This window comes from Lethenteron reissneri, chromosome 23 (assembly GCF_015708825.2).
Source record: "Lethenteron reissneri isolate LAM-NWPU_2019-01 chromosome 23, ASM1570882v1, whole genome shotgun sequence".
NCBI lineage: Eukaryota > Metazoa > Chordata > Hyperoartia > Petromyzontiformes > Petromyzontidae > Lethenteron > Lethenteron reissneri.
The window spans coordinates 10402158-10414255 of record NC_083801.1 but is presented as its reverse complement, the minus strand read 5'-3'; the positions used below and the strand labels follow the sequence as shown (position 1 = coordinate 10414255).

The following is a 12098-nucleotide window of genomic DNA, read 5'->3' as shown; positions in this document are numbered from 1 at the left end:
TGCCCAACACACGCGTGTGATCGGAGATGCCATGTACCTTAGACACGTTCAGAGCCTATACATAAACGCGTCTGCGCCCTCCTTGTCTGACGCATCAAACGTAGCTTGAACACGCGCGTTTGAAGGCGGCATACAAAACGCGTGCGCTCTCCTGTCTGACGCATCCACTCCCGTGCCCGCGTGTCTCTCTCCCGGCGGATGCATCGGTCCCGCGCCCGTGCGCGCACACACTCGCTGGTGCGTTACGCATTGAGACGCGGCGGCGGCGCGCCACTTGAGACGGCGCCGTTCGCAGCAAGCCGCACTTAACGAGCGGCAGCCTATTAATTGCCACCGGTGCGGGTGTCGGTGGGAGATTGAGTAGGAGGAGGGCTGTGGGAGTCTGGGTTGGCTCAGATGTGTGGGGGGTGGGGGGAGTTGCCGTCAGGATCAGCCATGCGGCCGTGGTAGCGGCTCCTGGGACCCTCCTCCTGCTCCCTCCTTCTCCTCCTGCTCCCTCCCCTTCCTTCTCCCCCCCCCCCGCCCCCACTTGGTGCCGAGTCTGTGCGCGCCTGGCACAGGCGTGTGACACTCGGGGTGGGTAACGCAGAGGGGAGCAGCAGCAGAAGGTAGGAGGAAGAGGAGGAGGAACGGGGTGGGGGTGTCGAGACGAGAGAGTGGAAGACGGCTGGAACAAGAGGACACAGCAACCACGCGCAGACTTGCCTGGGACAGGCAACGCAGCAACAACAATGCGCCCGCTGCTGGAGCAGACGCTGCTACTACTGCTGCTGCTCCACGTGTGCGCGCTCGCGAGCGGCGCGGCATCTTCGCCCGGTAACGACGGCGCTCACCTCTGCACGCTCTTGCTGCTGTTCGTGTTTGGTGTGCGCGCGCGTGTGGGGTGATGGTAAGTGCCTCGGGACAACCACGGCAGCCGTGGTTGCTGTGAATGAATTGGGGGGCACGCTCTACTACGCCTTGCGCAAGAGTAGCCCCCCACCCCACTCCACGCACGGAGCGGTCACACGCTTGTGCCGAAACGCCGATACAGTGGTAGCTGTGGAAGGAGATCGGGTTTGCTATGTGTTGGTGGTGTGCTGTGTGATTTAGTGGTGGGTTGCGGGTGTGTGCGTGCGTGTAGCCTTGAGTGAACTCATCGCGATGGACACTGCAGTGTTTGCCGTGTTGCTGTTGGTGCTCTCTTGGAGCCCACGTCAGACGCAGCGTACTCAGTGTGCATGTGTTGTGTTGTGTGAGTAAATACAGCTCGCTATGTTTATAGTTCGTGCGTGTGTATATGACATCAGTGTATGCTACTACAGAGGATGACCGTGCATTGTTATAACACTCGGCGGCGAGTTCAAGTTGCGATCAATAAACCGGCACACAGACACATTCACACACTTAACTTGGGTAGCAGTGTGAATATTTCATTGCGTGAGTTATTCCTGTAAACACCGCAACACGTCCGAAAACAACACGAAACAAAACAACTTGTGTAGTAGCCTCGCTCGCACTTGACAGTGTGGATTTTGTATTGTTATGAGTCGTCTCACCGAAGGAAAGTTTATTGGACGTTTGATATTCGTTTGACATTGGCATCCACAGCACGGAGTCGCATCGTCGCAACCGTATTACGAGGGAAAGCGCTTGTAAACATGGGTGGCATCTACCACTGCTCTCGCTGGGAATTCTCACACAAATTTGCTGAAAACCAATTAAAAATAATAACTAATATCACATTCCCTCCTATTCCGCTTGGAATGGTGTAAGACGAAAGTGACCTTTGTTGCGAATGTCAGGCGAATTTTAAACGTCCAGCCAACTGCCCCCAGGGGCGTGGAGTCCTCGTCTCTCAGAACCACCACGTGGGCCACACTGGCGGTTGTCTGCACGCGTCGCATGAGTGACAGGGTGTCGGGGCAACACCTCGACTGTGATCGCTTCGAGCTCGGTCTGTCATCCTGCTTCTGGGAAGATCACTTAAGCCGTCTCCCCCCCCCCACCCCCACCACCTCCTCTTTACGTTCAAACGCAACTTGAGCACACGAGGAATGGGGCGGACTTGGCAGCATCCCAAGCCGGGGCTCGTTGTCTCAATCATATAATGTGAATAATAACCGATGCTACCTGACACTGTAACACGTGGGTATATCGAAGCAATTAAAGATGTGCGGTCGAATAAACATCAGCTACAGCGTGCTGCTTGTAAAGCACGGGGGTTTTTCAACGGTAATATCTCTTCTCTCTCTCTCTCTTTGCGCGCCTGGCCTGGGTTTAATCAAGACGAGTAGAATGTGGCCAACTACAGCTTGCATTATTATTGCAGTACTGACAGTACCGCCGCTCACGGCAGTACAGAGACAAAGATCGCCCGCATAGCCTGAACAGACTGTTGGGGCAAATGCTGTTAGCGAGCACCTATTGAGGCCGCCAACGGCACACGAGGGGGTGGGTGGCCAACACCAAGCCCGGACCGCCTTTGTCTCCCAGTGGCGATGTTTACGCGTGCACACACCACTACTAACCAGTTAAACATATCCAATGCGCCCGTTCTCGTCAACATCGAGAGAGAGAGAGAAGCAAAGTTGATCCTGGATCGTGCTCGCTTGGATGAGCGGACCACCTTGCAATGAGCAGGTGTTAGTATGTGCTGCTGCGGGACTGCGTTATGCCCGGGGCAGAGAGTGAAGTGTTGCCTCCGAAACGTCGTGATTTTAGTTTTATTTTATTTTTTATTAATTTTGATGTTTTACCTACGTGACTTTACCGAAAAAACCTAAGAATATGAATGCTGATAGGCCCATTGTGAGTACTGGAAACCTCTGCTCTATTGCGCCAGAAGATTATGCTCGGAATTCACGAACCCGGCACTAAACCGGCGAGGTGCACATCTGGCCAGTGGAGTGGCACGCAAGCGGATGGGGAGAAGGCGCATGAATGTGCGTGCATTGGGACGCGCGGAAGGGCAGTCTGCGTTGTTAACTCGACCGCGGAACGGAGAGGTGAATGACGACATTAAATATGAATTGACAATTTGCAGAGACCGGAGCTACTTGAGAGTGGTAGACAATTGCGTAAAAGCATTACAATGTGCCGAAAGTGTTGGCAGCGCGCGCGCGTGTGTGTGTGTTTGATTTCTTGCGCGCTTGTGCTTGTGTGTGCTCAACTCTGTGTTTAGTTTTTTTTGTTGTACATGCTCACTCCTGTATTTGCTTGTGTGCTCGTGTGTGTGTGTGTGCGCTTGCCATGTGTTTGTGTATACAGCATTCACTCCTGTGTGTGCTTGTGTGTATGTGTCTCTGTGTATTATTGGTTCTTTCGGTAAAGTCACGTCGATAGAAATTAAAAGATAAATAATAAAAATAATAAAGTTAAAACAATAAAAGCAAAAAAGAGCAAAAAAACACGACGTTTCGATCACAAAAAACACGCGGTCTTCGATTTTTTTTTCTTTTGTACCTTTTCGTTTTAATATTTAATTTCTATCTACGTGACTTTACCGAAAGAACCAAGAATATTAATTCCTGCAGTCACGAAAGTTGTAAGTGTCTGTGTATACTCTTTGGTTCTTTCAGTAAAGTCACGTAGGTAGAAAAATAATAGATCACGACGTTTCGATCGCAACACAAGTAATCGTCATCAGGTGGGACAACCACAGCAAGAAAAAACTGCTGAAGTGTGTATGTTGCTAACCACCCACCCCCTCGTGTGCCGTGTCGGCCATCATAACAGCACTTGCCCCAACAGTCTGTTCTAGATTGTCGGCGGGATCTTTGTCTTGTGTTTGTTCACACCTGTGTGTACTTGTGTTTATGTGCTTGTCTGTGCGCTGGTGCTTATGACCATCTCCGGTTTGACGGCAGAGGTCTCACTCTGAATCAGTCGGGCGGCATTATATTTTCATCGGCTGCGCAATGCAGTGTGGAAGCTACCTGGAATGTTGCTCCGCACGAAGCTTCGGGTCTTCTCGGCCACAGTCATGTCCTCCCTTCTCTATGCTTGTGAAACGTGGACCCCTCTAATGGAACATTTGCGCCGGTTAGAAACATTTAGACTGGCATGCCCACGATCCATTCTGGGCTTAACCAGGCTGGATTGTGTGAGGAGCTCACAAATCCTTGAAAGATTTGGACAAAGTCCCATCGGTGAGCTACTCCGGCAGGCTGCGTTGGCTGGGTCATGTAGCCCGCATGCCCAGCCACCGCATGCCCAGCCACCGCATGCCTAAACAGCTTTTGTTCGGTCGCATAGAGGGGGCTAAACGGGCACGACACGGGCTGGAGAAGAGATGGACTGATGCGGTACAGGAGGTTGTGGAGCTGAGTGGACTTGCCGACGACTGGTACCAGCGGTGTCAAGATCGGCCTCTATGAAGGGGGCTCGTAAAGAACGCTGCTACTGGGCAGGTGGAGGCAGTCGCCCTTCAGCAACAACGGATGGCAGAGAAGTGACGCTCACAACAACGAGCGGAGCGCCGGGCGGATAGAATACAGCAACATTGGCACAGTAGGGGGCACAGCCGGTGGTGCATCCCACGGTCATCTCAGTCAGCCAACCCATGGCACCTGCTGGGTCTGTCCCCAGACCCTCCCTCTCAACGAGCCTTCGACAACTTCACGTGGCCACAAAGTGCACCCAGCCTGGCACAGGCAACGTGGGGACGTCACAGTCACTTGCCGGCGAATGGCGGGGTTATTGATGTGTGCGCGCTCGTGTTTGTTCACTGCAGAGGTGTGTGTGTGTGAAGGAAGGCGTATGTGATGATGAGGTCGCGAGGTGGTCTATTTGTCTCTCTTTAATAAATCGATATCATCCCAGTAGACTTTGCGCACAGAGCTGTGTGCTGGGTTGTTGGACGGTATGAAATTAAAATCTGATGCACTCGGAATCTCTACAAAGGACACTGGCCTTTTGTGGATCACACTGCGATGTGTGCCGAGCATGTATAGTGCATTCACACATCGAGTGTGTGTGTACATGGTGCACTGTGGTTGTGCGCTCAGTAGGCTATGAGTGTGATTCCTGGACACGGCTAACATCAGTGGCGAATTATATCTCACTCGGCCCTGAGCTTCCTATCCTTCACTAACCCACACTGCTCAGCGTGGGTGAAGTATGGTCAAACTGCAGCCACGATCTACACCGTGTGTGAAGGCTTTTGATTCAGCAGTGGAGTGACAAAGTGATGTAACATTAAATTATATATCGTGCCTTAACACGTGCCTGCAAGTCCGCCTCTCTCGTCCATTTCTTGACGACTGAGTAGCCCGGAGGCAAATAGGAGGGGTCTTTATTCTCCAGTGCTTGAAGAAAGTGACGAGTGTGTGTGTGTGAAGAGCTGAGATTTGTGGAAGTACTCGCCGTAATGTACCGAAGCTGGTAAATTTAGCCCGCCTAATCACGAAGATAAGTACAACAATGAGTAGTGCCTGCCTCCTAATCACTTGGGCTTCCTGGATTTGAATGGAAGGGCATGCGGTCGCCAGTTTATGTCCAATTTCTGAGGGAATTTTTGATTTTTTAAAAAGAGATCTTAAGTGTGCGAGAAGACATGTGCAGCTGACATTGATTACAACAGCAAGCGTTGCTGCCACCCAAATTTGTAATATCTGGTTATGGGCATTCTCGTCCGGGAGACTTAATGGAATATGCTTTAGTCACGAGTGTGATGTATTGATTTAGTGGAACATGCAGGGCGGGGTTGGGGCATATCAGAGTGTACGTGCAGGTCTGGTGCCTGCATGTGATTTGAACTCGAAATCGACTGTTTTACGGTTTGTTGGTGGCATGTTGCAGCATTTATGGTTTTTGTTCGGACCTGTGTTGAGTCACTGGAGCAGCAACAGTGTATTTAATTTTCCGTGTACTGTACAAATGACTGTTCATCCTCATACTTGATGGATCAAGGCCACAGCAGGGACCGTATTTCGGAATAACGCAAAGCCTGATTACAGAAAAATCCTGCAAAAAAACTACAACTCACCCACGAATATGGCAGAAAAAACACGTACTTTCATCTCCATGGCGGGGGCAAGCATTGTGTAGGGAAATTGAAGTTTATAATCGAAAAAAAAAAGACTTATTCCTCTGGAGGACAGCGTTAAATCAATGCACATTCCCTGGCATATCAAAATAGGAGTTGTTGTCTATTACAAAGAAACAGCATAACCAATAGAAACATATTTTGGAGACACGTTAAGCCACATGTGCATGGATGTCATAGCAAGAGGATGCTTTACATCTCTGAGATGCACAAGGACACCACTGGTGCTGAAACGACAACGCGGAAGGACATAACAAGTCGTGCAACAGCAGCCCGGTAAATAAGGAACGTTGGACGTTGGCCCAACGTCGGCTCAACGTTGCATGGGCTGTTGTCTTTCCTCTACGTCTCGTGGAATTTGAGCGACACTTGTTTTAAAAAAGTAAGAATTGTGTGAAGAGCTGCTATTTTTCCAAGGGTACTCGCCGTAAAGTACCAACGATGGCGAATATTGCCCGCCTGGTCACGAAGATCAGCACCCGGAACGTTGGACAAATGTGGCACGTTTGCTGGGAGCTATGGACGCACTTGGGGAGGTGGAACGAGATGGATTCTGGTTGAAGAGGACTCGAGGCAAAACAATGTCAACGTGACACCTTCATACTCCAGTGTGCAGGGAATGATCGATGATTTTTGGCAATCAATTATTATAAAACGGCCACAAGATATGCAGGCTTTGTCATAGTAGGTTAATATTATAAAATAAACGAGTGCAAACAAAAATCAGTAATGCATCAAAGAGCACTCGAAATGCTGTGCCACAACGAGATCCGCGCATTGTGGCTCCTTTTATGATGCCCTGTCTGGTAAGATAAAGTGTTGTCTGCTGTTCTCATATACCAGCAAAAGGTCGATCACTTGCTCTCCGTCTCCCGTCATCCCGCCTAGGCAGCAAAGCGGAAGGGGGAGGCACAGTGGGAAGTGCTGGGGTGAAGGTGAAACTGCAACACGCTGAGCACTTTGAGTACCATACACACGGCGAAGTGAACAGCGGAATTTACAAGGTTTTGTGACAACAACGCAAGAGCTCTGTTTAGATATGGACCTCGCGATTTGGCTAACACAATTTATTAACACCATTGGAACCTCATTTGCCAGTAAAAAAATGATAATTGGTTTTTTACCCTTCTATCTGGCATATTTGCAAACATTATGACTGCATGTATTGTGGTCTATGTAAACATGACTCCTTGTAAAAAAAAGGTGTCAGTTTTGTTGCCAGATAGAAGAGTAAAACAACAATTATATTTTTACTGGCAAATGAGGTTCCAATGATGTAAATGCTTACCCCGAGCTCTCATACTCTGATGGTGCATTGTCTTTGAGTTGTGCGCCTTTTCGCGTCATCTGGTCCAACCCATGTGAGACTAGGCTCTAAGGAAAGCTGTCTCGGGTGTGGACCAATCAACTTCAAGGACAGTGCACACATTATCAGGTTTATGTTTTTTGTTTGCATTATGACTGCAGGTATTGTGGTCTATGTAAACATGACTCCTTGTAAAAAAGGTGTCAGTTTTGTTGCCAGATAGAAAGGGTAAAAAATCAATTACAATTTATTAAAATATGTATGTCTCTGGCATTGCTGCGATTCACCGTTGTGTGATCATAATTTGCTTGTGATCATTAGTTGCTGGCTTGATCAATAAAGCATCAATCATGCATTCATTATCAATCAGCCGACCAATTTAAAGTCTTATAAGGATGTATTAATTTGTGTTATAATGGCTATATATTGTTTCATAGTTGGTCCAATTACAGTACATCTCTTCTTCAAGCTGGACTAATTGGGGGAATAAACTTTATAGTTAAGGGGGGTGGAGTGTGTGGGGGTAAGTGGTGTCTGACATACAAAAAATAATTGAATATCTTTTGAATAACTGCATTAAAATTAAACGTAAGTACCACGAACACATAACACTTACGTGTCATGAACAGTGAAAAGCAAATTAATATTTACAATGTAGTAACAATTACAACATCTCTGCTTTCGCTAAATCTGAGTGACGTCAACATGAAGCAGAGGGGGAAGGCTGTTCGCTCAATATTAACGGTTGAAGATATTGTATGATGGGGCTGGAAGAATGTATTCGTTGTGTTGTAAAGTAACCTTGAAAAGAAAATATGTCAGAGCACCATGGGAGAGCACGTGGATGACCGAGGCACCGAGGGGCACGCACGGGTTCACCGATCGCGTTAATCCAAAGCACATTTTCTGGTCTTGTTTTGTTTTTTTCTCCATACATTTTACAAACACATTTAATTCATTCTTAATCAGTTGAACATGTTCTTTGGTTCTTTAGGTAAAGTCACGTAGATATAAAAAAGTGAATAAAAAAAACACTGATGTAGACTGAAGCCTGGTTCTTAATCTGAGTGAGTGTACTGGCAGTGTATAATTTAGACTGCAGCCTGGTTATTAAGTTTGGTGAGTGTACTGGCAGTCTATAATGTAGACTGTTGCCTGGTTTTTAAGTTTGGTGAGCGTGCTGGCAGTCTATAATGTCGACTTAGCAATGGTTAATAGGCTGGGTGAGCGTACTGGCAGTCTAAAATGTAGACTGTAGCCTGGTTCTTAACCTCGGTGAGTGTACTGGCAGTCTATAATGTATACTGTAGCTGTTTTTAAGCTTGTTGAGCATATTGGAGTCTATAATGTAGACTATAGCAATGGATATTAAACGGAGTGAGCGTACTGGCAGTCTATAATGTAGACTGTAGCCTGGTTCTAACCTGAGTGAGCGTACTGGCAGTCTATAATGTAGACGTATTCTTTGGTTCTTTGGGTAAAAAAATAAAAATAAAATAGAAAAATGTTCAAAACAAAAACCACGACGTTTCAATCACAACACAAGCGATCGTCTTCAGGAGGAAAGAAGGGGAGGTCACCGAAGGTACCCGTTTTTAAAGGTTTCAAAAAAGTGGTGGAAGCATGGAACATGCAGTGCCAACAAAACGTCCTGGCGTCAGAATGAAGTGGGCGGGGCATTTGTGCCCTGGGGTAAGGTAATAAGAAAACACAAATCATGTCTTGATTTGACCTGTGCTCCCTTGACAAGAGAACGCAAATCAAGTTATGACCCAAAGTGGTTGATGACATCTTTCCAATGATTGCTGAGTTTGTACCCATCTTCTCGGTTGAAATTGTGTTTGTGTCTGTATATATGGATGGCTTCATGAACGAATCTTTGTTGATATCCATTGGGCTTGCAAAGTACCATCGTCTTAGAGAAATAAATTTTGTGTGAGCCAGCCGCATTAAAACAATGATCAGCTACGGCAGAAGTATTGGTCCTATCGTGTTTAAAATCTGTCTTATGCTCACGAACACATTCCGAGATATGTTGCTTAGTTTCCCCAATGTAACTGCTGCCGCAGATACAGCTTAGTTTGTAGTCGCCGGGATATTGCATGTCAGGGATCTGGTCCTTCACAGATGGGATCAGATCACGAATTTCATGTACAGTGTTAAAATTTGGAAATCTTTTTGGTTACCCCTGCTTTGTATGGCAGGGTATTTTTTTTTATTGGATCCTCAGATGGCTCCTTCCTCATGGTTGGGGTGATGGCTTTGCGGATTGTGTAGTATACATTCGCCTTGAGAGCTTGGTGTACGTGTTTGAGTTCGTTGGTTAGGTGTTCATGGTCGGATATACATTGAGCTTTACGGTGTAGAGTTTTAATGAGGGAATTATTCTGAGATGGATGGTGGCAGGAGTCAGGTTTTAGGTAAGCATCAGTATGGGTTGCTTTCCTGTAGACAGAATGGCTCATTGAGCCATCTGGTCTCTTTTTGATTAGGACATCCAAGAAAAGTAGCTTGCCATTCTTTCCTACATCTATGGTGAATTTGATGGCTGGGTGTATGGAATTAATGTGGTTGAGGAATTGGTTCATAGCCGGTCGACCATGTGGCCAGAAGACAAACGTGTCATTTACGTACCTCTTCCACAAGGATAGATGTAGAGTGGATGCCTGGATGGCGTCTGTCTCAAAATTTTCCATGAAAACATTGGCCACAACCGGAGATAAGGAAGAACCCATTCGGGTGCCTTCAGTTTGTTTGTAGAATGTTCCATTCCAGGTGAAGTATGTATTGGTGAGGCAGTGTCTCACCTAGGCCAGTACATCAGCATTCAATCCTTGATGGACCAAATCTTCAATGATTGCAATGGTATCGGACACACGGACTTTGGTGAACAAAGAAACTACATCGAAACTAACGAGTTAATCACCTGGGGACAGTGAGATGTTCTTAATTGACGATACCAGGTGAGCTGAGTTAGGTACAGAAGAGGCGGTCTTACCAGTGAAGGTTTCAGACAGATATCAGGCCAGTTTGTAGGTGGGTGAGCCAATGGTGGAGACGATGGGACAAAGGGGTGTACCTTTATTATAGATTTTTGGTAAGCCATATAATCCTGGTGGTCTAGCAGCAGAAGGTTTTAAGGAAAACCGTTTGTTCTGCTCAATTAATGAAGCTGAATCAGTGATGATAGATGGACTCGTCCATCTGACCAACTGCCAAATCGCTGTCCGTGGTGCTGACGTTAAGAAAAAACCGCCACCTTTTTCAAAATTTCTTGCTATGGATTTCACACCTGATGATGATTGCTTGTGTTGCAGTCTAAACGTCGTGATAATTTTATAGTTTTCTATTTTTATCATTTTATTATTTCCCTTCTACTTGACTTTACCGAAAGAACCAAGAATATGAACCAGGCTACAGTCTACAATAGTTTTTTTTTATTTTAAATTTTTTTAATTGACTTAAATTATTATTTTTTACATGACTTTACCGAAAAAAACCAAAGAATATGAATTCCTGCAGTCACGAAAGTTTTAAGTCAATTGAACATGCTTTTTCCCACATAACAATAATAACGTCCAAAAAGAGAGCTTTGCATTAACAGCAATGTAATCGGTGAAGCTGTGACCACCTTGCATGGAACGCCTGCAGCTCAATTAGCACGCAAACAGTATGCCTAGCTGAAATCTTATAGCTTTTCAGTGTAACAACAACACAACAGTTAATTTGTTTAATTTCTGGCAGCCTTTTCAGCCATGCTCCAAATTTTAGAATATTCGAGTTCAGCTTAGAGAGGTTGACATGCCAAAAAAAGTTTTACGCCCCAAAAAATATAGTTTTTATACTCTACATTTGTTTTAAAGGAAGCAACTTGTGTGCTGTAGACAAGTAATTGTTTTCTGGAAGCGAGTTTGAGAAACCGAAAAGTACTGTGTACAAAGACAAACTCAGTGTTCAACATTTGACAGATCTTGTGTTTATGTTCTTGCTATGCAAGGGCCTCAAGAGTTGGCTCGGCAAGGCATAAAGAATATGCTGCAGCTTTTGAAATAAGCAGCATTGCCCGCGGTGACCATAACACGGTTATAGTTCCATTCCCCCATTTAATATTAAATTACCTGCTGATCTGTCCGAGCAGTCCTGGGGAAAGAGTCGGTGTGGTCCCTTGCTGGCAATTCATCACGCGCACATTGGAGCCCAGCGAGCGCGAGAGTGCTTTGCGTGCCGTGCAAGTTTGAAGCGCTCCGACAAGCCGTCGATGTTTCAGCTCTGTGGCACAAACATAAAGTCCCCCTGACCGATGGCAGAATGTTTTTTTTGCGCTGCATTATTTAACTTGCCGAGTGGCAGAGGGAGGGAGGGGGGGGGGGTATCCGAATGGTCAGCGACAATTGACGTAAACGACGACCTAAATTAGTGCGCTTTGATGGCAAACATTTATTTCGATGGCGATTGATATCATTAAGAGGGACGTGCATTTTTGATGAAGGAAGCAATCGGTGCGAGCTGGTTTGAACGCATCCTCGGTGTGAAAATGTGAAGCGTACTATCGAGTACACTAGGCAGTTATGACCTCTTGTGACCCGTGTGCAGGTTGAAGTACAGAACCAAATCATCAAAGAGTTGATATTAGAGGAGTGCGCATCTGACGTCGACGTCATGTTCAAGGGAGCGGTTTCACGCTGCACTTTTGCGGCTATTACTGAATTTGTGCTGAGCTGACAAAAAGCTGCCACCATAATTGTCACCACTGCACACTCTTCA

At 46.6% G+C, this 12098-nt stretch overlaps 1 protein-coding gene across 1 annotated transcript in view; it reads left to right on the top strand.

Moving 5' to 3' along the window:
- Positions 1-540: 540 nt before the first annotated feature.
- LOC133345951 (contactin-associated protein-like 2) overlaps positions 541-12098 on the top strand; it is a 144276-nt gene continuing 132718 nt past the window's right edge. The window contains 1 exon segment of the mRNA XM_061557101.1: positions 541-816. Within this exon segment, the coding sequence (XP_061413085.1) occupies positions 732-816 (85 nt within the window). The 5' untranslated portion in view covers positions 541-731.